The sequence below is a fragment of the Chamaea fasciata genome, unplaced genomic scaffold (genome assembly GCF_029207755.1).
Source record: "Chamaea fasciata isolate MVZ Bird 193981 ecotype frontalis unplaced genomic scaffold, bChaFas1.0.hap1 SCAF_6, whole genome shotgun sequence".
NCBI lineage: Eukaryota > Metazoa > Chordata > Aves > Passeriformes > Sylviidae > Chamaea > Chamaea fasciata.
Window position 1 is genome coordinate 57,297,986 of NW_027094091.1, and position 26,099 is coordinate 57,324,084.

The following is a 26,099-nucleotide window of genomic DNA, read 5'->3' on the forward strand; positions in this document are numbered from 1 at the left end:
TTTCCTGGAGGTGGATGCTGTCAGACTGAGTTCCCCAGCTCCCCAGTTTCAGATGTCTCTGTGCAGAAAGATGCAGCCGCCAGAAACCTTGTGCTGCAGAAAGGCAGAGCTGGTGAGCACTGGAAAGAAATTTCCATTTCTCTCAGTGTTCCTGTGATGCCACAGCTGTGTAATAAAGGCCAGCTGTGTTTCCTGGCTTAGTTATTTGAAACAGTTAAGTGAAGAAACAGGTTTGACAAGGGCTTTAACTCTCTTAGTGGTTGTAATTTCATGCCTGGCAAGAAGAGGAGGGAGATATGGACTGAGGGAGGAAAAGCATTTACGTTCAGGAGACTTCTTCCTTTTTTTATGGCACAGGAAGATGAAAATAAGGTCCAACTGACAGGAGAACTAATTTTTAAAAAGAAGGGAAATATTTAGGTTGAAAAAAGTTGTTCATGTCTGTAAGAACCATAATCACAGATTATTTAGCATGTAGAAGTGTGTCACATGGAAGACCCAGGGGAGCAACTCCAGGAGTCTTTGTTGGCATTGCTGTTATTTACATTATCAGATTATAGTCTCTCCTCCTGCTATGTACCTTTTGTGTAAAAAGACACATCTGAATGCAAAGTTAGTGCTTGCACTTCCCTGAATGCTCAAGAGACAGCAAGTTGATGCTTATAAAAATGGCATTTGCCAGTTACTATGTGAAAACTATTCACTTTTTTTTTTTAAATTTTCCAAATTATGATGTTCTCTTTTAGAAGACCATTTGTATAATATGTGCAGAAAACCTGGCACAGTAGCAAGGAATACTGAAATTTTTATATCCAGGAAATAAAAGTTTGAATACTTGTAGTGTTTATCAGCATCCCAGAGAAAATTTGCGAACTGAAACTACGTAACCACAAATCCATAACCGGGATCATTTGAGGACGTTTGACTCACCTTGGACTGATGCTGGTGTGCACCCAGAAACAAACTCCCTCAGGTTACCTGCAGTGCCTGTCTGCAGCCATACACAGCAGGGTATTGCATCCTCAGCACTTGACTCTGCGCCCACCGGGTCAGTGGAAAAGCAGCCAGAAGGCAGGTGGCTATTTCACAATACTGGGGAGCGAGGGAGGAATTGCAGTGTTGTGTTGTGTTCTTGAAGAAGCAGGGTGACTAAGATTTTGGCAAGGCAGCTTTCTTGAGAATGAACCAGACATGACTCAAAACCTTATGGAGGCAAAGATGATTTCTCTTGAGATATGAAGGAAATACATGCAACTGGAGAAGCAGAGTTTCACTAGTTTTAGCAGGCTAGGTTAGGCTGCCCTTGAGTCTATCCATCTGTTTTCACGTGTAAAGAAACTCATTTTGAGCTCTTCATCTATAACTATTTAGTCTCTGAAGACAAGAGATAGACATACATAATTTTAAATTTTTTGTGATGTTGCTATCTTAATTGTTTTCTTTCTTCCTTTTCTAGTGGATATGTTCATTGTGATTATTGTTTGTCAGCTTCCAGTGTCCACCTGACATAAATTCTTTCTGTCTTTTATGATATTTTTTTTTTCAATCCTTCCTCTGTACTGGAACAACACAGAATTGCAAACTTTTTAATTGATTTATTCTCTGCTTTAGTGGGATGCTACTCTACGAGCACCTTTCTCAATGCCTCCTGGAAAATTAAACAAATATCTTTCCTCACAGGTGGTTTAGTGTACAGCCTACAAGGATCTTATTTTACCTACCAGCACAGAAGTCAAGAAAGATGATGACATTTTTTATGCAGCCCAGAGCATCCAGCCACTGGTAGTGGCTTCATCAGTAAAACATGCAGGCCCATGGTGAGAACTAGATGGTCAGCAAGCACTCAGGCACTTGTTAAATCCTTGCTTGAACAAATACAATTTCTAAAGCCTTGGTACACTGTAAAATAAGTCACAATACCCAAGTCAGTGTCATGGGCATTTTACAAGTGTCATTTGAAAAGTCAGCAGCCTATATCATGCAGTTATCCAAGTGTGTGTAAATATGTTACAGAATTAATTGAAGAACTCACTATCAGTTTTGAAAATAAGGCAGTAGTTCTGAAGATGAAATTTTTTTTTCCATACTGATTAGCTTTCTGCCTTCTCATCAAAAGCCATTCATGCTGCTCTGCCACCAGGCTTACTAACCTGCTTCACATTCCACTGAAATAATTCTTTATTCCAGAAGAATTGCTCCAGCAACTGATCCTGTTGATTATTAAATATTTTTAGCACAAAGAAGAAGCTAAAAGAGTAAAATTGAATACCAGTGATTTCAGTTTTGCCAGTGCCCTTCTGCATATTAAAAGCTCTCAATTAATACAGGTTTACTCCTTAGGTTGCTCTTAGCATTAGGTTGCCTTTTACCTTTTTCTACTTCTTAATAAATAAATATAGAGCTTTTTCAGGCTCTTCTGAATTATGGCATTTCAAACCTGTATAAGTTTTAAATATTCTTCCTAGGACATGACCACTCCCACTGGGTGATGATGAAATGGTATTCAATTTTATCATGTTTATAACTTGTTGAAATTATAAGGACCACCCGCAATTAGATGGGCTGTAGATTTCTATATCTTTAAATCTGGGATGATTTTCTTTTTTCCAAAGGCAAAAATTCCACTTTCATTCATAGATACTGGCTGGCTGTATCTAGCCAGTTTGCTGTCTGTTCTTGTCTTCGTGAACATTCACTACATGGAAAAGGCAATTACTTTCAGTTACTGGCACAGAAAATAACAAAACCTTGGTTTCTGTAAAGAAAGCAATAAAACTTAAAAGTGATATCTTGTAAGATGATTATCATAAAGTTTCATTCAAAAAATACGAGTTAAATAACTCTTCCGAAAGTAACAACCCTCAGATTGTCATTTATTTTAATTGAAGTTGTTCAAAAGGAGGATGTAAAGAAAAATCTTCAGCTATATTGAATACTCTAAAACCTAACTAAAAGTAAGTCTTTTAAAGTTTCCAAGAGTCCAGATTAGATCACTTGCTGTCAATGTGGAAGCAAATTAAAGAGGAATTTTCATACATGAAAACACGCTTTCGGTCAAGTTAGTGACATAATCAGAATCATTAAGTTCTGTACATCGCACTTTTTAAGTGCTAAATGACGAAAAGCTCAGGAAAACAATGGTATCAGGCAGTTCTGTCATTTTTAAGCCCGAGCAATGCATGAGTCTTAACACCATAAACTACTTGATCCTGGTACCCTCTCGCTAAGATCCTGCCGAAAGGAGCAAACGTCAGGGATAATTCAGCTCCTAAGCCCATTGCAGTGGAAAGCAGGGATCATTTCAAGACCAATTTGGAGCAGATTAATGAAAAAAAGGCTTAATGAGCCGTGTACCCTTAAAAGAATACTGGACAAATCCACCCCTAATGAGGGTGGGGAGATAAAAAGGATTGTGAGAAACAAGTCAGGACCATTAACCTTGTGCTGTGAAGGAGGTTTTTGAGAGCCTAATTCTTGTCACAAGGTCAAGCTTTTACAAAGCAATTATTAAGGATCTCCATAGTATCAACATACAGGCACACACACAGGTACTCAAAGCCTTTTAACCTCGGGGATTCTGGACTCATTTCCTTTCTCCTAATAATCTTTTTCCCCCCTGCTTGCACTGCTTGTAAAAGCACACAGTAGAGTTATTGTAGGGATGATATGTCTCCTGGCTTGTGCAAGCAATGTAGTTGTATTAACCTGTCCTAAAGGGGAGAACCTGATAAATCATAGAATAATAGAATTTTGGGATAAGAAGGGGCTGTAAAGATCACCTAGTGGCAAAGCCCCTGCCATGGGCAGGGCCGCCTTTCGCTAGAACATGTAACATGCAGTGCTGGACAAAAAGAGAAAAATAAAATCTTAATTTAAAGCCTATGGTGTGACAGAGAAGTCTGATGTGACTACTACTGTAATTTCTGCCCATGCAACTGAGGTATCAAATTTTACAAGTTTACACAGTTAAGTATTGGACCGTACTGGAAAAAACATTTATTTTACATAAATACATTGTTATAGATGACCAGCTGCTAAAATAAGTAGTAGAAAGCAAGAAAAGTTTAGGAGTTTTGTGGTAAATATTATCTGCGTAATACTGTATCAAAGCCTGTTCAAAATGTGAGTAATTCAACTTAGTTTATTTCCTTTCCTCAGAAATCACTGCTGTAAACTGAAATTATTTTCTTTTATGACTGGAACACAGTCTGTGCGATCACGTTTATAACTTGTTGAAATTATAAGGACCAGCTGCAATTAGATGGGCTGTAGATTTCTGTATCTTAAAATCTGGGATGATAGTCTTTTTTCCAAGAGCAAAATTCCACTTTCATTTTTTTGTAGTACCAGGACCTGGAGTTCCTGTCAACTTTTTTTGAATTACCACATGACTTATCTCCTCACAGTTTCCTTCTACTTAAAAAGGGCTAAGCTAAAGCTACAGAACACTCTCTGCCAATTCTTTGTGCTCTGAAGCTTTTGTTTTCCTCAGCAGCATGTCATCTTACAAAAAGCCAATAAAATAATCGGTGATCAGATCAACATGGATTCTACTGTCATAGGTATGAAGATGTTAAATTTACAACATATGTGAGCTGCCCAGCAGACAGAACTACAACCATTCTCGAGGAGTGGTGTAAGTGAAGGCAGAGAGGCCTTGAGAAGGTTCAGGGTCTGGAGGGGAAGCATGTGAGGAGTGGCTGAGGTCACTTGGTCTGTTCAGCCTGGAAAAGAGTAGACTGAGGGGAGACCTCAGCTCAGTCTACAGCTTCCTCATGAGGGGAAGAGGAGGAGCAGGCACTGAGCTCTTCTCTGTGGAGACTGTGACAGAGCCCAGAGGGACTGGCCTGAAGCTGTGTCGGGGAAGTTTTAGACTGGATAGCAGGAAAAGGTGCTTCACCCACAGGGTGCTTGGGCACTGGAACAGGCTCCCCAGGGAGGTGGTCAGAGTGACGCTGTTGTACGCCACAAAGACACAGAACCTCAGACTTCTGAACTTCAGAAGGCTGAAAATGACTCCTGTATTTTTGGGGTGTGTCTCCCTTATATACTTTTTTACACAGACCAATTTGATTGGTGACAAGAAGACAAACCTCTTCAATCACACTGGTCACACCAGAGGGACATCAAGAAGAAGTCCCTCCTAGGGAAAAGAATGTAAACAAAGTTACAGTTACAAAAACACTTCTCTTGTTTACAAAAAATTCCCTGGGAAAAGAGTTTCAGAAAACCAAAACATCTCAGGCACGAACCAGAGCTACAGTCAGAGCACCAAGCCAGACAGAGTTCAAGAAGCATTTGGGCAATAAATATTAATCACATCTCTCAGGCACCGGGTGTGATTCTTGGAGATGTCCTGTGCAGGGCCAGGAGCTGGACTCGATGATCCTTGTGGGTCCCTTCCAGTTTGGCGTGTTCTATGTTTCTAAATCTTTTACAGAAGTAAGGTCTTGTAAGTTTGGGGGGTTTTTTATGACCTACACAAACCGAGGCAAACGTTGCAGAAGCAGCAAGATCAACAGTAACAACCCAAGAAAGAGCTGTAAAGTTGTCTTCTATGCATTTTTATGCTTTTACTATGCATAGCTCTGCAGATAAAGGAGACAAGCTAACATTGCTGCACATGGCCAGGGAAAAGCTGGCCTACCAGGAAGGGAATGCTGCGATCTATGGACTCTTACAAAGGTGCTACCATCCTGTTCAGTCATGCACTTGAAATTGGTCACCATAAAAATGACTAAGAACTACTCATGATAGCAGCACGAATAGGACAGTGAAGATGACTTGCAGGTATGCAGAGGAAATACAAATTCCAGGACAAGGATTATGGGAACTGACACTGTAAGTAAGAATACCTTTATTTTAAAAAAATAAGTGCTTCTCCCACTTGAGTGAGGCAAGAAAGGCTTGATGGCATCAATAAGTACATTCTAGAGCAGTAATGATTCCCAAACAGAAAAGGGCACTCGGATGGAAGGGATTTTGTCCCTGTCTCATATATCCTGTGACCATGTAAGCAGCTGAGACTGTGTTGGTGTCCTGATAAGCATCACTTTGGACTGAATTAGTTCCTGGTGAAGGTAGGTGCTAATTAAAGTGTGGAACCACTATTTTTTTCAGGTTAAGCCACTAAATATTAGATACACTGTTTGACAAGTTCATAGCTAGAGCATGCAGAAAGACTGAATAGTATCTTGAAGAAATAAATAGCTGTACACATTTTTGTGGCAAAGAGGAGTGAGCAGTGCTAGACAATTTGGCAGAATAAATTAACAGTAAGCATTTCATATGCAAGGATGGTGTTCATGTCACTGGCTTGGGTAATAATAAAAGGTCTCTAAAAATAAGTGAGTTGCACAACCAGTTCAGCAAACTACTGAACAGTGGGAATTGCATCTTTCTCTCTGGTTTTAAGAGAACTTCTTCATGAAGTGCAGCTTGATGTAGGCAATGGCAAGGAAGATGAATGTCATGCAGGCCAAAGCCAGGTGGTTCTGCCACAGACCCCAGGGGCTCGGATCGATGCCTTGACTCCTCAGATAATCCTCTCCAGTACATATCCTGCAGACAAAACATGCACATTGATAAGCTTAGTCACGTCATAAACCAGTCAGCAGGATCTAGGAAGATCTCTAGAAGTTGTAGTGTGGTTTGCATGTGTGTAGTAAACACACGTTTGGCCAGGCAAAAACCAGCTCTATGTCAGTGGTTAATTTTCCTTTTGTAAATTTGCTTTTCTTGTAGCTCCAGTTTCCTGTAGGAAGCTGAAATGGATTTTGTGAGGCTGTACAGTTGTGTGTGTCTGCATAGCTCTCAGTAAATACAGTTTGAAGAAAAGTAAGAGGCAGAATGCCAGATATTTCTAGTGTTATAAATACTAAATATGGCAACAAGCAGAATGTTCCATGCAGTCAGAATGTAAAAACCCAGTCAAAGGTTCCTTGTTCATGTAAAAGCTCACGGATTCTCTGGTAATCAGTGAGTATCTCTGATACTCAGACTGATGTTCTAGGACTTCTAAAGTTACTGATGGTGGGATTCATTTCAGTGTACCAAAATACTTACAACTGGCCTGTCTGTCGATATATATTGTCGCTGCAAGAATCTGTGTTGTTACTGCTTAAATCTGTGTTGTTACTGCTCAGATCTGTGTTGTTACAGAAGTTCAGACCTGTGAACTCATTGATCTGTAAAGCCTTTTAAAATAAAAGAAACAATAACAACAGAAATTAGTAGGTAAAGGAGTGATACATTAACAAGATGAGATATAATGCGATTAAAATGAATTCTAAAAAGTGCTGGTATCACTATTATATTTGCCAAATCTCCATTTTTTAGCAGAGTTCTTTTTTTTTCTTTTAAGAGAGGCATGCATACAGCCTGTACACACCTGGTAAAGCATTCACCACAACAGGCTTTACCACCTCCCCCTGGCCAGACTATTTCTGCACAGGAATAGAAAAGTCCAAATTTCTCTGCAAAACATCACTCTGGCCTAAATTTTCACAAGTTAGGAGGAAAGCTTTAACCTGAGATGACAAGTTTTTTTGTTTGGTTGAAGGAAAAGACAAATAGAAGATTTTTACTTTTTTGGGTGGGGATAACATTGTTCTTTACTTTGAAACATTTCTGTCCACCTGAAGTCCAGTGGATGTAGCAGCTGTGTCTCTCATATGAGGTGTTTTCAATTTAAAGAAATGAGCTCTTCTAAACAGCAGTGGGCGCTGGTTGATGAGAAGCCCTTCTTGTTTCAAGACACTGCACAACACTCTGAGGTTGTTTTACTTCATTACTTTCCTTTTGCTCATTAGGCCGTCAAGTTTGAAGATTTCTTTATCATGATTAAAGACATTCCTTTCTAGCAAACCATTTCCAGGTTGGTACACAGGAAATCAGAGCACTTACTGTCATTCCATATCGAGGGATGCTAAAGTATTTGAGCCAGGAGAGCCAGGACATGACGCTTGTGAGATTGACCAGCAACCCAGAGAAAATCTAGAGGCAATAATTACACAAAAAAAAGCCACAACAAACAAAAAACAGATTACAAATTACATGCTTTTATCATGTGTTCTTCTCTAGCTCTTGACTTTGCTTCTTCAGATAAAAAGGAATGGGAAAGCACTCCTAGAGGAAGAAACTCTTCCGGCAGAAGAACAAAAGGGAAGGATTTATATGTTACCGATCTTTGGGCCATAAGCTCAGGTCCTTCCCCCAAACCAAGGAATGCTTTCCCCCGTGCAGCAAACCCACGCGCTTCCTGTCTGGGGATCCCACATGGGTTCACATGAACACTCTGCTGCTCCTCAGTATGGGACTGCTCTAGGTTTTGCCTGTGTGCCCTGTGTCTGAGGCAACGTGGATTCTGACTGTGGGTTCAGCTCTGCCTCATCTAAGGTGCCTGTCTCCTGACTGTGGCTGTGTGTTGTCCAGTTTAACATGTCCAAGGTGGGCTCTGCAGCTGAGGAGGACAGCTGGGGTAATGGTCTCAGAAAGCAGGGGGCTGCAGGTCATATTCTCAGCCAGAGACATTTGCCTTTCACAAAGTTACGGGAGAGAGAATGAAATGTAGCCCTAAGTGGCTTCTCTACTTTCCAGGCAGTTTTCTGTCTACCAGAGCCACAGAGAAGAAGTCAGAGGAGTCACTCTCCTCCTCACACCCAACCCTCCAGCCCCCCACTTCTTGTTCGTTCGAAGGACAAAACAGAATATTCCACCCCACAGCATCAGGATACTCAAATCAGACAAATCACGATATTTGACCCCAACAGACTTTTTGCAGGATTCAGCTGAACTCTGTGCTACTAGGATTTCTGGATTTCAGCATTTCTGGGATTTCATGATCCAGTCTAGAGAACTGAACAGTGCTACTCACAATCATGAAAACAAATGTGACCGTCATGAGTAGGTTTGCTATAGAGACCACGCTCTGTCCTGTTGCAATGGCAAGTGCCATGGAAGTGGCTGTGTAGGACACCATCATAAGGCTGAACATCATTATAAAGAAGGCATCTACTGTTGGTTTCAAACCTTAAAGATCAGAAGAAGAAGGGTTTCAGAATGATCCTGCTGAAAGCTCTGCCATAACCTGAACACTATCCTGAATTTCCTAGTGTGTCCTGCTTACAAATAACACCTTGTCTGCCAGCACAGGCATGTCACTGAGACCCAAGACTGCTGTGATGCTTGTAACAACCCTTATGTGTCTGTCCTGACAGTGGAAGACAGGGTGAATAAGTAGTATGCTGAAAACTGCAGTAAGACTGAAGACAGAATGTGTAGAAGTACTGCACTTCACACATCCAAAGTGGCTGCAAGTTGTCCATGAAAGAAGAAACTTCTAGTTCACTTCCATGAGCAGCACCTGTACAGCATTTCACTAGTTTCCAGCAGAGAGCTCTCCTATAAGAACCCAGCAGCCTTTGAGGTGGCTATGGATTCAGTAGCAAGGTCTGTTTCATTCCACTTTGACATTTGAGAGCCTCTTGCTGATGTGGCCTTGTTTCCTATTCCTTAGGGAAAAAAAACTCAGACCAAAGCCAAGGAGCTGTTATCAATTTACACAGTATTAAGATCTTAAAACCTTTTCTTTTAGGTGTTCTTGCAAGGATCAGAAAAGTATCTTATAAAAGTCATCAGAAGCCAAGAAAGCCATAGATGAAAAGGAATAAATCAAAGCTATGTAGTAACGGTGATGGCTTCCTTCTAGGCACAGTGGAGATGAGACATGCCACAGATTCTCTGATGAAGGCTTTAATCTTTGCATCTTTTCTGTAGAAAACAACATGGTGTGCTAAAAGTAAGCTCAGTAGCCACTGCCATGCCAGTGTAGGGCTTTAGCCTCTGTAAATATCCATGTATTCCTACCCAGCTATATGCACCTGCCATGATTTAATGAGGGGGTTGGAATGGGACAGTAGGAGACCATACTTGCCTAGCATGAAGTAAACAATGCAGGTGAAGATGATGCTGGGCAGAGTCCTTATGGGTATTAAATCAGCCATTAGCTTTGCTATGAAGTATGCAGATGTTCTGTAGTACCCACTGATATATTCATGTCTGGAACACAGAGATAGGTACAGCACATTACAAATTTAACCACTGAAAACCAGTTTGATTTTCACCTCTTGACAAATTAATTCTAACTCAGACTGGAAGAAGATCTTTCATACTTAGGCTATAATGCAACTTTCCAGTAAGCCTACACACTACAGAGCTGGTGACATTTTCATATGCAGACAAACATGGGTATTTGTGCACATAATTTTTAGTAAATTTATGTGTCATGTCATCGAGACAGAGAGGGTGAAGTTTGAATAAATTTTCATATTTTATACAGCATAATATGCATAGCTTTAAAGAATCCAGTTAGATGATATTTATTGCCCTCACTAGCAAGTCACAAACTTGTTAATCAATGCCAAAACTGAGTATTCAAGGGTTTTTTTTTTCCCTACTGTTTCAGTAACCTTAAACTCTGAGCCATTTGTAATCACAGGTACCTTTTGTGGGGTTTGCAAACAACTCACTAGCAGACTAACAGAGTACATCTTCAGTGAGCTCTATCAGTGAAATAATTTGAAAATTCTGCACTAGCTGTGCTTAAATGACATTTTCAGCATGTCAGACAAACTCACAGTCTACCAGCAGAGGCTGGCAACCTTTTTGTATATTTTACTTACATAAATATCTTCTTTTCCACAACAAAGAGTTCAATAGCTGAGACGCTGCTGAAACACTGGTTGGTGGTCAGAAAGAACATTGCACCCACTCTGCAAAATAGCAAAACAGTTATTTAAAATGGGATGTAGATGTAGTGTTCCCACAACAGAGTACATAAATCCACCTGCAGTGCTTGAAGTTTGGCAGTGTTGGACCTCCCATCCCAAAATCCATGGGAAGAGTCTTGGCTACGAGTCTGAGTCTGTAACAAGCCTGACATAGATGTGGTACAGTCATTATTTGGTTTTGGCATGCAATGATAGCACATTCTCTGATGCAGTCAAAAAAATAGAAAATCAACTGAGGTTTTGAGGTGCTGTGGTTTGGTTTCTTTCTTAATGTAATTTCCTGACACGTTAAAGATTCTCAGATTGTGAGGCATTTGTCTTCTGCAAACTGTGAGGAGCCAAATAAACAGTGTGAGTAGTTTTCACCTTTTCCACAAAAATTTAAGGCACTTCCTACTCAATTTAAAGCTGGGCTGTTTTTAGCAAACACTGTGAAGTGTTTCAGGATTAAGAACCCAGAGGTTTCATAGCGGCAAACTCGTGTCAGGTCAGGTACATACAGCTGTCAAAATGATACACAGAGCAGCAAAATTTGAACATCTCTTACTGCTGGTAAATTCAAGTGTGCGAATACAAACAGTTGCAAGATTACAACTTTAGTAACCTACCTTTATGTAGACACAAGTCTGTATATTTTAACCCTCTCTGCAGGGACCTTGCTAGAGGAAAAAAAATCACGCCTTCACTTCCATATCACACAGGCTTGGCCTTACTGATGTGAGGGGAAGCATTTGCTTTTAAGAGGTATTAAGCTCCTTTAAAGAGAGCTTTATCAAATGTTGGAATACCCATTACCTAGACTGACTGACCTGTTCTGTATTCCAGCAGAGTTGTTTTCAAGCCCGAAGTAAATGGCACCTACAATCAGTCCCAGAAGAGCTGTAATTAAAAGCTAAACGGGAAAAAGAGAAAATAGGAAGGAAAGTATCATTCTCAATATTTCAAAGGTTTTCCTGCCTGCCAGGATAAGGATGACAGTTTCTTCTCATGCTCTACAGTGTGTAATTACTGGGCTCTACCATACATCTTACTCATGGGATTGTTTTTAATGAGATGCAACAACAGGGCTACAGATACGCTGATATTTGCAGTCTGTAACTGTTTAAATAGCAGATATTACAGCTGCCTCATGGGTGTCACTTAAAAGACTGAAGTGTGTGCATCACACTTTTTAAATGCTAAGTGCAAAAGACAAAAAGCTTAGGAAAACTGATGGTATCAGGCAGTTCTGTCATTTTTAAGCCCGAGCAATGCATGAGTCTTAACACCATAAACTACTTGATCCTGGTACCCTCTCGCTAAGATCCTGCCGAAAGGAGCAAACGTCAGGGATAATTCAGCTCCTAAGCCCATTGCAGTGGAAAGCAGGGATCATTTCAAGACCAATTTGGAGCAGATTAATGAAAAAAAGGCTTAATGAGCCGTGTACCTCTAAAAGAATGCTGGACAAATCCACCCCTAATGAGGGTGGGGAGATAAAAAGGATTGTGAGAAACAAGTCAGGACCATTAACCTTGTGCTGTGGAGGAGGTTTTTGAGAGCCTAATTCTTGTCACAAGGTCAAGCTTTTACAAAGCAATTATTAAGGATCTCCATAGTATCAACATACAGGCACACACACAGGTACTCAAAGCCTTTTAACCTCGGGGATTCTGGAATTGTTTTAACTCCACACCAGCCATTTATTCAATCATTATATAAAACACGATGAAGATAATTTATACCCCTGACTACGGGCCAGTTTTTCTATTGGTCTCTCCAGAATTGCTGAGAATTGCAGTGGGAGTTTTGGTGGTGCTGTGGCTGCAGAGTTTGGCCCATGAATTAGGGGATTCTCGAGGATTAGTCACTCTGCAGAGGCCAGATGGACATTCTTCATTTTTGAAAGCAATGTGCACTCTGAAAGAGTCTACACTTTAGGTGCTGATCCTTCAGAAAAAGTAGCACTAACAGAGCCAGTGATTATCTTTCATGTTGTGTGTTAGACCCCCTTTTTGGACTTCATGGCACCTTATCCAGAAGGCTTTTATCACCCATTATGAACTGTCAAATGACCAAATAGCACACATATTACGAGACTGCAAAAATATTTTTGCACTTGAGCCAACTGCCAGCACTTCATTTTCTGCTGATGTTGAATTAAGTATGCAAATGCAGTCTGTTAACCTTTCCTGGTAGGGGAGAGGATTTGAGGCCAAACTCCACAATGCCAAGCTCGGACAATTAGAGTCATATCTAAAGAATGTTCTTGAGCAAATGTGTGAAACTACTTGGGACATAATGTGCTCCTGGCTGGGACCAGCAGAATGCCCTGCTGGGACAGGTCTTGCCTCCCAAAGTCTTTCAGTAGTCCAAAACTAAATACTGAACAGTTACCCATTCGGGAGCATTCAGGACACCTTCTATCCCCAGATTCCTAGACCTTGAGCACTCTTCCTTCAGATGCTTACTGCACTCAAAATATCAAGAGGCAAAACCATCCCAGTGACTTATCTAATAAACCAGGAGCCAAATAAATTCAATGTATACCACAAAATTATAGACACAAATAGTCTTACCTGAGCTATGGAAGCCTGAGGGTTTCCTATCAGGTTTTTAAATGTGCGCCTGGACACCCATTTCAGCTGGTGGAGGAAGGAATTGGCATATGTGATTTGCCTGAAAAGTCCTTTGGTTTTCTTTTTATTTCCTGAAGAAATGCTCTCTAAATGTTCTTTTGTTTCTTGGTAGTAGGCAGAGTTGGAGTATTTTTCTGCTAATTGCTCAGCCAAGGTTTTATCATACTCAGAGTGTTCTTCAGTGCTCTCTGCTGGAAAGACTGGAAAACCAGAAGAATTAAGATGCACACGTAGTTCCAGTGATTCACTGCACTCAGTCCCATAGCAGACAGTTCAAAAGAGTCGGTATAAATTAGACCCAGCCTCTGTGTTTGTCTGTGCAACCTGTCCCACAGGCAGGAGCCTGAGGCAAACCCTTGTCTGCCCAGGGAGTTGCAACCTGGCAGCAACATGGCTTTTAATCAAAAAGTGATTTTTACACCCCCTTTACTCCCAAAGGTTTCTGTAAGTGATCTGTTTCACTGATCTGATGACATAATCCTGGAATTCCCAGACCTTTAGATCCAGGTAATCCTGCGTGTGTCTACTTCGGTCATAAATTTCAGCTGGACCTCCTTTTTTTCCTTAACTACATTACAGTGTGAGCTTTTCAATGACAGATATGATGTGTGTTGCCAGCTATAATATTTGCCAGATCCTGATCAGAGCATTTTTGTAAAATGATGGCTGCTCCTTTGGTAAAGGTATTGTGAAGCTGTGTTTGGGCACTCAGCGTATTCATTACTTCATTTGCCTTTTCACTCTTGTGAAAAGAGAGTAAGCTATTAATGAGTGGCAGCAGAAAAGTATGAAGAAAGCATGCCCCAAAAAAATAGGTGAGAGCGGATCCGTTAGTTTGGGGATAATTTCTGCCTTAGCACAACTTCAGCAAAACACCAGGTGAGCAGAGGTACCCTATCTCTGCCCCTTCCCACCCTGTTCAGAGGAAGGAAAATAGTAATTTATGAACAGAAAAACTGTTCCATTAGGTAAAACAGTCAAGTCATAACTGCACCAAATTATGTCCTCAACAGGAGCAATTGTCCTGGTTTATCATCTCTGCTTCTGCAGGATTTCAGCTGGTTTGCCTTGAAGATGAAAGAAGCTCTTTCTGTGTTCTGAGAGTTACCAAAACAGTTTCTTGAATTCCCATTCCCACTCCTGCTAGGATAACTTGACTCAGCTCTGGGTTTCATACCTGTGTTACTTTCATTAGCCTTGCTCATTGCCACGGCAGTGGAGTCTCCATTGATGACGTCCAGGAAAAAGTCAGCGGGGTTGTTGAAGGGCTCACACTGGTAGCCTGTGGTGACAGGGACACTGTGGTGACACTGTTACGAGCCCTGGGTGGGGTTATGTGACTGGCCAAGGGCTGTACTTGGCTGTCAGGAGCACAGCCACACATCTTGCCCACAGAACAGCCTGCCCCAAAGGCACGGCAGCCTTTGGGAAGTCCGTGATTTCCCGAGGGATGAGTGGCACTGCTGGGCAGCACCAGCAGCGACAGCCAAGTGACAGCTGGCTGAGTGCTCTTCCCAGCCCTAGCCTGGGCTTTTTAATTAATTAAGAAAATTTAATTAATTAATTAAATTAAGATGCACCCAGGAGCAGCTCACCCAAATCCACATGTGAGTCAAGAGGAGAAAAACCCACTGAAATGCTCAGCCTGTTAAAATGCTGGGCTTGCTTGGACACACCGTGTCCGACTCTGGCCCAGAGCTATTGGCATTTCACTCACGTTGGTGCAAACCAAGGGTTGGCCCTGCTGGAAGTTGTGCTCACCAAGGGACTGGAAGTGCTCGATGGCCTGCTGGGCTGGGCCATGGTACAGCACCCTCCCTGCAGCCAGCAGTGTCAGGGAGTCAAACAGTCGGAATATGGAGTACCGAGGCTGGTGGATGGAGAAGATGATTGTCTTTCCTTGTTTTGACATCCTGAATGTGAAGAATGACAGAGATGTCAGCTTTGCAAGTTGATTCAGTGTTTAGATAAGAGCATTTGAAAGTTCTGATGAAGGCTGATTAGCTTGGTATACCAGAGAAGGGAGAAGAAAGGAAAAAAGAAAAAGAAAATATTTAGGTCATATTTACAGTGTCTGTGTGAGAAAAGAATTCTCACTTTGGAGAGGGAGAATTTGTACATTTTTTTTCCTACCCCATTTGCATCTTTGGCTCACTGGTAAATAATTACATGTCTGAATTCCCTTTTTGCTCATTGGAACTGTAATTCAAGTCTAATACAAGTGAAGCGTAGCAGAGTGGAGTGCTGAGAACGGGAAGCTGTTTCCAAGGCCATCACCTTTTCAGTAGCAGTAGGACAGCGTTAGCAGTGCTGGCATCAAGTCCCGTGGTTGGCTCATCCAAAAACAAGATGGCAGGATCTGTGATGAGCTCCATCCCAATATTGGTCCTTTTCCGCTCTCCTCCAGACACCCCACGAGTGAACTGGGTACCGACCTGATAAAAACCAAGAAACTTTTCTTGTTTGGCCCAAAGAGAAATCCTTGAGCAAACAGCATCCTACCCACATGGCAGTATCTGGGGAGAGGTCTAAGGAATTCTGGCCCTACTCTCAGAAACAGATTCAAATGTTATCTCACACACAACTTTGTTCTTAATGTTAATAATACTTGAGGTCTTGTCTTCTTCTCCAACCTCTAGCTTTCCCTTTCACCTTTCCCTTTTCCTTTCCTTTTCCCTGCAATGTGATACCATACAGCAGCATCAGCACAGTCTGTACAGGTCTCCATACAGAAACGTCACTAATTATTGTATCACTGAAACAGCCTGTAGAAGTTTACTTTTTTTTTAATCTGCCATGATGAGCCATTTGGTTAATTAATAAACCACTTACTACAGTTTAAGTACCATGTTTACAGGCCTTACCTTGGAATCTGCCACTTTGCTCAAACCCAGTTCCTTGATGATCTGATTCACGCGTTCATTTTTTTCCTGTTCCCTCACTGACTTTGGCAAGCGGAGTGCTGCTGAGAAGTTCAGATTTTCTCTTACAGTCAGGGTTCCCATCACCACATCATCCTTCATGAAAAAAAAAGGGTAGATACTTGGTAGTTGCTCAGCAGTTTCTGTTTATTCCCCTGAGAACTGTATCTACCTATGTTTTATGCTCTCCTTGCATGCAGAAGGACAGTAGCAGCAGCCAGAACATGCAGTAAGGTGCATCTTCAATGCCTGTGTCAGAGTGTGGATTTCATGCACATAATTGTTTGCCTTAATTCATAAAGCAACGCCATATAGGAACAGCCTCCCTCATGCATGATATCAAAATTGTATAAACAGCAAAGTATCAAAAACAGTTCGTTGTGTGTGCTTACCTTATTCAGGTTTTTTGGAGGAGTTGAGGGAGAGACTGAAGGGCTGAAGGGACCTGAGGAGCAGCTACAGCTCAGGTCATTATCACAGCGTGTTTGCCAGTGCAGCCTCAGCCCACCACAGGTGAGAGCAGGGAGAAAAGAGGGAAGGTAAAGAGAGGTTGGGTCCATGTGGATTAGGGTGAAGGTGTTCCCACCTTGTTTTGTCAAAGGAGGAAGGAGGGGAGGTTTTTAGATGCCATCTGTTTGTCTCTTGCAAAGGGAATCTGTCAGCTGTGGGTAGTTGAGATTTACATGTGCTTTGAGAGACCACCTTTCCGTAACATGTAATTTTAAGGAGTTTTCCTAGGTTCTTGGATCAAGGCAAGGTATTTGCAACACAGCAGCAAGTCCTTACAATAGAATCCACAGTGACAAAAATTACTTACCTGTACTACGTACCCGGAGGTACATTTAAAGTTGGCAGGCTGAGGAGCTCCATTGATCAAAATGTCACCAGAGAGCCCATGGGGATCCTTCCTTGCAGCCAAAATGTCCAGTAGCCTAAAGGAAAAGTTGGTTACTTTGTCAGATGAACATGCAGGAGGCAAAGCTCTCTGAACCACAGCCCGGTTCACAGAACAAACAGGTACATAAAAGCAGATCACATTAAACATCTGTAATCTAGAAAGCCCCCAGCAACTTTCATGGGCTGTGTCTCTTTTGTCCTGGTTTCCTAAGGAAATGAGATCTGGGCACATCCATGTGCATTTTTTCAATAATTTGAGTTTAACCTCAAGTTGGTTACACATCACCAGAATGGTGTGTAAGGAACAACTGTCAGCAAAGTGTGCACTAAAACTGAATTTCACCTCTGTCATATAAACTGATTGTCTTTTTGAATTCAAGTATTTCTCAGAAAACAGTGAGATTGGCACCGACCTATATAAGAACTCAATCTTTCTCTGAAAGAGAAGTCCATCACTGATAAATGTGTACAGCTTCATTTTCCCCTTGGTCTAATTTCTGTGGAGGGCAAAGGAGGCACTTACGAAGATTTACCACTGCCTGTGGGTCCCAAAATTGCATTCAGTCCTGGTTTCATGATGCCACTGTAAGACAAAACAGATAAGTTTTACAAAATAGTTAGGGTGGGGTTTTTTCTTTGCCTGTTTCAACTGGTAGGCCAGTGTAACTTATCTGTACAGCTACTTTCTGCATCCCATTAATTTTGGAATTAATGAAGCTGCCTAATCGCAAGCAATATTTATGATCAGAGTTCACCTTAACTTTTATTTCTAATTCCAGAAAAACTAACAGAACATAAACATGACTAAAATGTAGACAAACCTGTACATGCATTTTTACCACTTGGATGTCTACAAGAGAAGCACACACTTGCTTTAACCATAGTCAGTTCTAAAGATATTAATCTCCGAACAGAAAGAATAATAGTCTCTGTAGGCAGAATAAACTAGGGATTTGTACTTAAAATAAACTAGGGATTTGTACATTTGATAAAATGCAGTGCTCTGTATCTGACATTAAGGCCCCATGAAATTCAAAAGTCAGATGGTAAATGTCACAAATGACCCATGTGAGTCAACTGAGGTACCACAACACAGGGCTTTTGAGGAAAGAAACAAAGCCTTTAAGAGCTCATGTTTAGCAGGTGTGGGAATTCCCTGGGCAAAGGGCAGGATAGACAGAGCTACACAAAAGGGTGAATATTTATGATAGAAATTGGAGTTAGGGAGCTGAAAGTCATGGATGACTTGGAATGGCACATTGTATGAGCCCTTGCCACTCAGTTTAACTACTGAACTGTGAATGGGCAAGTTTTACTCACTGATTATTGAACAAAGGCCGTAATGACATGACTGCTTTACTGCAGTAGCACTCACTGCTGGGGAAAAAAACTCCACAAAACAACTCAACAAAAAAATGCCAAAACTCCAGAAACCTTTACATCTCTTCAAAGTTAACCTAACCCTCACTTATATTAATGTGTTTAACATTTTAAATTAAAGCCCCCGAAAAACTAACCTTTCCCAAGGCGGCCTGAGGGAAGGAAGGATAGGGAGGACAGGCCGTTGGTATCTCAGCTAAACACCCCAGCTCAGTGGGAGGATTGCCAGGCAGTGTAGGGCGAGCAGAGCTGGCCGGTGTGCCCTGTGCTGATAGCAGCCAGGAGGGCTGCACCCCCAGGGCCAAGGGAGGTGAGCTCTCTGATGTACAGGCTCAGCCCAGGGACTGAGGACAGCAAACATGAAGCAGCCACACATACAAATAATTTTTCTAAACCTCGATCAGCGTGTTGTGGTGAATGGCTCAGTGACATGAGTGAAGTCAACTCTCCAGACAGAAACAAAGCTTACACATACTCTAAAGAGATGTTTAAATACGTACTTGACATCTCTCAGAACTTCTTTCTTGGTGGTTTTTCGGAAACACAGGAACCCAGTCTTTATCTTCACACGGTAGCAGATGTTGTGGAAAGTGAGCACGCTTCCTGCCTTGCCAGCCAAGTCTGGCGTGGACTGCATTCCACTGGGAATGCCATTTGTACCAGATTCTGACATCTGAATGCACAGGTGTGGCTGGTCCTCTGCCATCTTTCCTCTGGAAATGAAACATGGCAAAGGGAAGATTTGATTAGGTGTGAAGAGGAAAGATGTGTCTTTTGGACCCAGTGTTTGGCACAGGGCCCACGGTGGGCCTGGAAGAGGCCCATCTGGGAGTCTGTCTTTTGGCCAGGAAGGTTGGGTCCTGTGGGCTCAGACCTGGAGATGACATGAAGCTGATGGGTCTGGCTGGGTCTGCCAGAGGTAGGGAGATAGAAGAGTTTCCCTCCACCCTGATGGTCTGCTGGGGTGGGCTGACCTTGGGAGGCCACAGCTGCCCACCCAGCCACCCTCTGAGGTGAATATCTACTCCGGCACCTGGACTTCCTTCTCTGGGGTCTGTTTCTCCCACATTTTCTCACTCCTCTCTCCCAGTTGCTGAACAACCTCTTCTGCCCTTTCTTACACATGTTTCCAGAAAGGTTCCACCATCACCACTGACACACTCAGCTTTGCCTCAGCAGCTGGAAGTGGCTGCGTCTGCCACAGCACAACTCCAGGATCTTTCCCACAGAATCCTCCCTCTCCAACTACCCCTCAGCAGCAGCATCACCTGGCCACAGGCAGCAACTGTTCCATTAATCGAAATGAATTTGCCAAGGATATAGCCACATGGGAACTGACACTGCTGCCAAGTAAATATCTTCCTTTGGTTTGATTTTCATGTGAAAACAAGAAGGTAGTTGTGGAATAATTAAAGTTATCTCACCTCCCCCATCAGCCAGGCTTCTGCCTGTGAGCCGTTCACCTGCACCATGGAGCATCCCTGGCTGTCCCTGTGCACGCAGACCTTTGTCCCCTTTGTGCTTCCTTAAGGGTCATCGGAGTGAGAGGTAGGGTCTGGGCTCACTGTATAATGTGTTGACTCATCAGAGTCTAATTACTTTAATTGTCACTAGAGGATATGTTTGCAATGCAATAATTCTTGGGAATCAAGAGGTTAGATGAGCAGCTGGGAGCTCCGGGGTGACCAGTCCCCTACCTCAGCACTGTTACAGTGCTTACAGCAAGAAAGAAGGCAGATTATGACACACTTTCAGACAAGCTGAATGAATTTGAGAGCCATTAGTAAAAAGGAGCCTTGAAAAAAAGAAAAACAAGCTGTTTAATCTAACAGGCTCATATGGTCACAAAAAACCCCAAACCCAAGCCCTTATCTTGCCAGTTTGTTAAGGTTGCTTGATCAACCTTTCAGTATTATTGATGCAACATTATGAGCAAATTAAAAAAAAATGAGGTAGAGTTTGACCTCAGGCATAATCAACAGAATGGTTAAATTTTCTTTGTTTCATTTGTTTTTGTTGGGTTTTTTGGTCTTTTTTTTTTCCCCAAAGACTGGCATAAAAACCTAGCTCAACACTTGCACTGAAATTCCAGAAATGCTCTTCAGGAAACAAACTTTTCTTTTTAGGAATTAAAGAAATTCATTCTTCCAGACTGAACTAGACAGGTAGACAGTAAGCAGAGAATCAGAAACTGTTTACACAACTAAAGGATCACACTGCTTTTATAGTGTCATTCCTAAGAACAGACAGTCTGTCATAGTCAAATTTAATCTGTCAATCAAGTTATGATGAGAGTGTACACATCCCTGCAAAAATGTATATAGAAGCCATATAATTAAATCAGGCATGGGAAGAATTACATATATCCATAGCAAATAGGCCCTCAATAGCTATTTAATACATCTGTCAGCAGGAAAATTCCAGTTCAGGAAGGCCTGATAACCCAAATTTCCAGAGAAAAACAATGTTCTTTGCTATTGTCCCTTGGGAAAGCATTAACTACTGACAGCTGTGAGCAGAGGCCGGATTCAGGTCTCACTGGACCTCTGGTTTAAGTTGTCACAGCCCTTCCTGGCTGCAGGGTGCTTGTGCCACTTGCAGGGACAGGGTGGGGTGCAGCAGGCGGAATGCCTGGTACATGGATTTACCTGTGTTCTGTTCCTGCCTCCAGAAAAAAAACCCTGTGTATTGGTGGAGACATGCCATTTATCAAAGTAAAAACAAACAACCAAACAACCAAACATCTATTTCAAATGTTACATTAATACTGAAAATAGCATTTCACACTTCCAGAGCTACTAGAATTTCTTGCAGAAAGAAACTGCGGAATGCTCATTCGCTTAGAGCTGGAGTGGTTACTTCTGCTGTGTGAAATCCATGTTGGCTGCTCTCTCCTGAGAGGGGCATAACCACTGCAAGGTCTTCACCAGAGCAGCCCCTTGGGCTGCCAGAATGACAGGGCTCTGGACATGCTGGTAGGAACTGGCTTGGGGAGTCCCAAAACCCAGCTTCTCCCTCAGAGCAGGGAGCACCAACACAAGACCGGGTTAGCAGTGGCTTTGCCCGGGTGATCCGTGGAAGCCTCCAAGGGAGGCCATTTGGATCTCAGCTAACAGGGAGAAGATGAAGTGCTAACTGTAGAAATTATACACACGTGCTATAACTAGGCATTTGATTTGCTTTGCTTTTTTGGATGCCTCTTTTGCGCTCTGGTGTAAAAAGTTGTAGTGAGATAATCAGTTTGGTATTTCACAAATCAACCTTCTCATTTCTGATCCAGCAATAAACTTCACCAGAGGAAGAGAGGGTCCTGCTCCTTCACAGCTAATGTAATTGTCAGCTGTTTGCAACTGCTCCTCAGAAATAGAATTTTTAAAGTATTGCTGATTTTATCTGTTTAAAAATAATTCATTATGTTTAATGTAACATACAGCCATGAAACATTTTAAATCAGAGCTTGTACAGGACAAAGAAACAACCAAGTTGAATGTTAATCAAATCAATTTCAATGCAAATTTTAAATGAAGTTTCTCAGATTTCATTGCCAATGGCTTAAAAATATTTACTTCAGATCGGAAATGAGCAGGAGATTCTATGAGAACATATATTGCCTGCTGTATTCAGAAGTATTTGTTAATCTCAATAAAGAGTTTCATATCCTTAGCATATCAGCCCTGGGTATACTACACTTTGCATCAGCAGAATAGAAAATTTATAGACTCTCTGGAAATTTTTTCTGCAGAGAAAAAATTCTATTTAGCCTCAGAAAATTTTGTCAGAAGACAAAGTACTGGATCTAGAGATTTAACCTTTTATTAACGGCAAAATGAAACCACTTTCTTTAAAACAACTGAGAAATCTCTTTGCCCACTGTTTCAATGCACATAAATGAAGGTCTCAGTACAGTCACTTTCCTGACTATTCTTCTGAGACTTGTAAAAGATGAAGTCTCGTTTTTCCTACACACACGAGTGAAATAAACAAAACCACCAAACGACAACAAAATGTGTTACAAAGTTTAGTTGATTCAAACATACTTGAACCACAACTATGCCATACCTGGAGTCTTTCAAACAGTTTCAGTAAATATATTTGTGTGCTTTAAGATACATTGTCTCTATAAAAAGCTAAGGAAGATTTATTCCTGTAGTCTTCCTGCAAAGCTTTTGGCACCAGAGGGATTTGGAGTTCAGGTAGAAAAAAATCCACAATACTAAAGAACAATACGATAGGAGGGGTAGTAATATTAGAAACAGCAAAATTCAGACCTGCATTTTGGAAAATCCAGGCAGTTACTCAATAGATTTTATCTCTATAGAGGGTAAGCATTGAAGTTACTTGAGGAGAAAGAGTTTTAGAGACACAAGCAGCTTTCAGCATAATTTTCTAAAGGAAGCTGACCCAAACCCTTTTTAAAAACTGTCATTTGATTTTTTTCTGGATATTTGAACATGCCAGAGAAACTGCAATTAAGTGTGCTATTATTTCTCGTATTTTTAGTAGGTACAAAGGTAAGTCTTGCAACAGTACTGCATGTGCATTTTGGACTTCGGATATATATAAATTCAGAAGTTGAAAGTATACCTTCTCTCCCCGCTTCTTTAGCCATTTCCAGGGATGTAGACTGACCAGAGAATGGGGATAAGAAGGGGCCCGGACCATACATTCCTCTTTCTCAGGAACACGTGCAGGAAACTAAAACCGTTTGAGTAAATAAGGATAATGCGATTCAGGCAATCTGTAAGTTAATTGCCAGCCGATTTGCCGGGGATTTGTAACCTGCCTTCCATGAAAAGAGCCCTGTGTGTTAACCGGGGACCGAGCAAGCAGCGCACGGTGCGTGCAGGCGTTTGCACGCGTGTTAACATGCATAAGGGAACACCAAGAAGGGCAGCTCCCACAAAATTTGCTCATGTTTCACCTTTTTCCTGCCTTTAATTTATGCCTTGAAGTGTCCCCCCCCCCCCCCCCCCCGCCTTTTATAAGGCGTATTTTCATTGATTTCTTGCCTTCTCAACAAAATTCCCTTGAAAAGCTGGGAGAAGGCAGGCGAGCGTTTTGCCGCTGTTTCCTTGGCTGTTGGAAAAAAATCAGCTGCTGAATGTCATTCCACAGCAATGGCAGTGCAAGAAATTCACGGACGAGGAAGCAAGCCGCTACACCGAGCTAAATCTGCCTCAGCAAAAGGGCCGAACTGCTGCTACCGACTTCACTCACCAGCAGCGGGTCCGGGTCAGCGCTGCGGGGCTGCTGAGAAGGCGGCAGAGGCGCTGGCAGGGAGGGATGCGGGATCCAGGGAAGGGAGGAGGAGCGTGGCGTGCAGGAGCACAGCTCCGGCGGCTCGCTCAGCTTGCGGAGCCGGGCGGTGCCACGCGGATCATCACATCTGCCGCAGGACGAGCTGGCAGCTGCGTTCCCTATGCCTCGTCACCGCGGGCAGTCTCCACCCTCTCCCTTTGTGGGGCGGGCAGGGCCAGGGCGAGCCAGGGCTTTCACCTTTTCCCCTTTTCCCCTTTTGGCTGAACGAGTCGTAAGCTGCCACAATCCAACCTCGCCGGCCGTAATGACTCTGTGAGTGAAGGAGAGATACTCCAGACCTGCCCGAGGCTTGCAGGCATGGATAGAGCTGGCAAAGGTGGCAGGGTGCGGTGAATGCCAGCATGGCGCGTCAGACAAGGCTCAGTTGGCTGTGATGGCTTCTCCCCCAGTGTCCTGGAGATGGGAACGTTTTCCTTCAGTTCCAAATACCTGCAAAAAGGCAAAGGCTTTTCTGAGCCCATCAGAGCGGGGTTTTCACAGGACAGTATGTGGATGTGACATTGGTGCTGTGGAAGGAACCAAAGGTGAGGCAGCCTTTGTTATACAAAGTAGGAGCACTGGTCCCCAGCTGTGGTTACTGGGCAGCATCAGCCACAGCTTCCCAGGAGTTGTGCTAACCGGGACCAGGATCAATGACAGCCATGCCACTCCTCCTATGTGCTCCCTGATGCAGCTTTTCTTTCCAGGACAGATGTAGCTTCCAACAACCCCAAAGATGAGATTGGGCAAACTCTGGGGGATGCTGAAGGAACTCCTTCCATTTTCTTGGCACCGTCTCATACAAGGGCTCTGCCAGAGCTTTGACGAATGCATGAGCCCATGAAGTCACAATCTTTCTCCATGGCAGATGACACAGAAGAGCACATGTTACGGATGTTTTCCATTTAAAATCATGATATTTTTATCATCTCTTTTTCCTAGAAAGACCTGTTAAATCATTAAATATCAAGGCTGCCTGTAAGAGCTCTCATGGACCAAAGACCACACGGCCAGATTTTTAAGTGGCTGTAACCCGGGATAGGTAAGTATATAATTGTTCATAAACCATGCTCCCGAGACCTTGTTCTTTCCTTTATCAACAATTTTACAATAATTAACTCTCTGCTGTATTTATATGAGACTTAGAAGCATGTCAGCAGCTAGTAAAAATCATCACGTAGACCCAGTGGCATTTGAGAAGGTGCACACGTGACAGAATAGGTGCAGAAATCTCTTGCTGTTATCTCATTCAGGGAGCGTATCTGCAGCCTGGGCCGGAAACCTCAGCAGGCAAAATGTAGTGTCAGATCTGGACTGTCTCCAGGAGGCTTGGATGCAGGACTCAAAGGTGTACTAAGTAAGTCACTACATTGGGATGAGCTGTTGACTCCCTTGAAGGCAGAGGCCTTGCAGAGAGACCTTGACAAGTTGGAGGGCTTGGAAATCACCAACAATGTGAACTTTAAACAAAGACAAGTGCTGTATTTTTTCTGGAAAAAATACATTCTGGAATGAGAGGCTGGTGAGCAGCGCTGTGCAGAGAGCCCTGGGGCTCCTGGTCCATGGAAAGCTGAATGTGAGCCAGCAGTGCCCTGGCAGCCAGGAGGGCCAGCCCTGTCCTGGGGGCATCAGGCCCAGCATGGCCAGCCGGGCAGGGGAGGGGATTGTCCCCTCTGCTCTGCTCTGCTCTGGGGTGGCCTCACCTCCAGGGCTGGGGCAGGTTTGGGTGCCACAGTGTAAAAAAGACACAAAACCATCAGAGAGGGTCCAAAGGAGGGCCATGAGGGTGGTGAAGGGCCTCAAGGGGAAGCCATACCAGGAGTGGCTCAGCCTGGAGTAGAGGAAATTGTGGGAAGACCTCATTGCAGTTACAGCTTCGTTATGAGGGGAAGAGGCGGGGCAGGCACTGAGCTCTTCTTCTCTGTGGTGACAGTGACAGGACCCCAGGGAATGGCATGAAGTTTTGTCAGGGGAGGTTTAGCTTGGATATTAGAAAAGAGTTTCTTCCTCCAGGGGGTGGTTGGGCACTAGAATGGGCTCCCCAGGGAAGTGGTCGCAGTTCCAAGCTGACAGAGGTCAAGAAGATTTTGGACAATAGTCTTGGGTACATGGTGTGATTCCTGTGAATTCCTGTGCTGGGCCAGGAGTTGTACTCTGGGATCCTTCTTGGGTCCCTTCCAACTCAGGATATTGCT

The 26,099-nt window shown here is 42.8% G+C and overlaps 1 protein-coding gene across 3 annotated transcripts; it reads right to left on the reverse strand.

The window, feature by feature from the left end:
• Positions 1-5,842: 5,842 nt before the first annotated feature.
• On the reverse strand, positions 5,843-23,985 carry ABCG2 (ATP binding cassette subfamily G member 2 (JR blood group)). Of its 3 annotated transcripts, none has more exons than XM_066186469.1 (16): positions 23,824-23,985; positions 19,107-19,319; positions 17,750-17,809; positions 17,147-17,261; positions 16,273-16,425; positions 15,686-15,843; positions 15,170-15,321; positions 14,586-14,690; positions 13,349-13,608; positions 11,600-11,682; positions 10,683-10,772; positions 9,935-10,059; positions 8,876-9,030; positions 7,906-7,995; positions 7,066-7,196; positions 5,843-6,561 (listed from the first exon to the last, which is right to left on the reverse strand). In XM_066186469.1, the coding sequence occupies exons 2-16, from the start codon at positions 19,310-19,312 to the stop codon at positions 6,411-6,413; spliced, it is 2,034 nt and encodes a 677-aa protein (XP_066042566.1). In that variant the 5' UTR covers positions 19,313-19,319; positions 23,824-23,985; the 3' UTR covers positions 5,843-6,410. The 3 variants fall into 3 exon arrangements, with proteins under 3 accessions (XP_066042566.1, XP_066042567.1, XP_066042565.1); XM_066186470.1 differs by lacking the exon at positions 23,824-23,985 and adding an exon at positions 23,191-23,208; XM_066186468.1 differs by lacking the exon at positions 23,824-23,985 and having other exon boundaries at positions 17,147-17,809; positions 19,107-19,143.
• Positions 23,986-26,099: the final 2,114 nt, after the last annotated feature.

Coding starts and splice junctions, on each gene's coding strand:
- ABCG2 (XM_066186468.1), bottom strand. CDS start 17,704: ATGAAGCTGTACACATTTATCAGTGATGGACTTCTCTTTCAGAGAAAG. Junction 10,060..10,682: donor GTGGAAAAGAAGATATTTAT/GTAAGTAAAATA, acceptor TCTGTGTTCCAG/ACATGAATATATCAGTGGGT. Junction 7,197..7,905: donor TCCCTCGATATGGAATGACA/GTAAGTGCTCTG, acceptor TTATTTTAAAAG/GCTTTACAGATCAATGAGTT.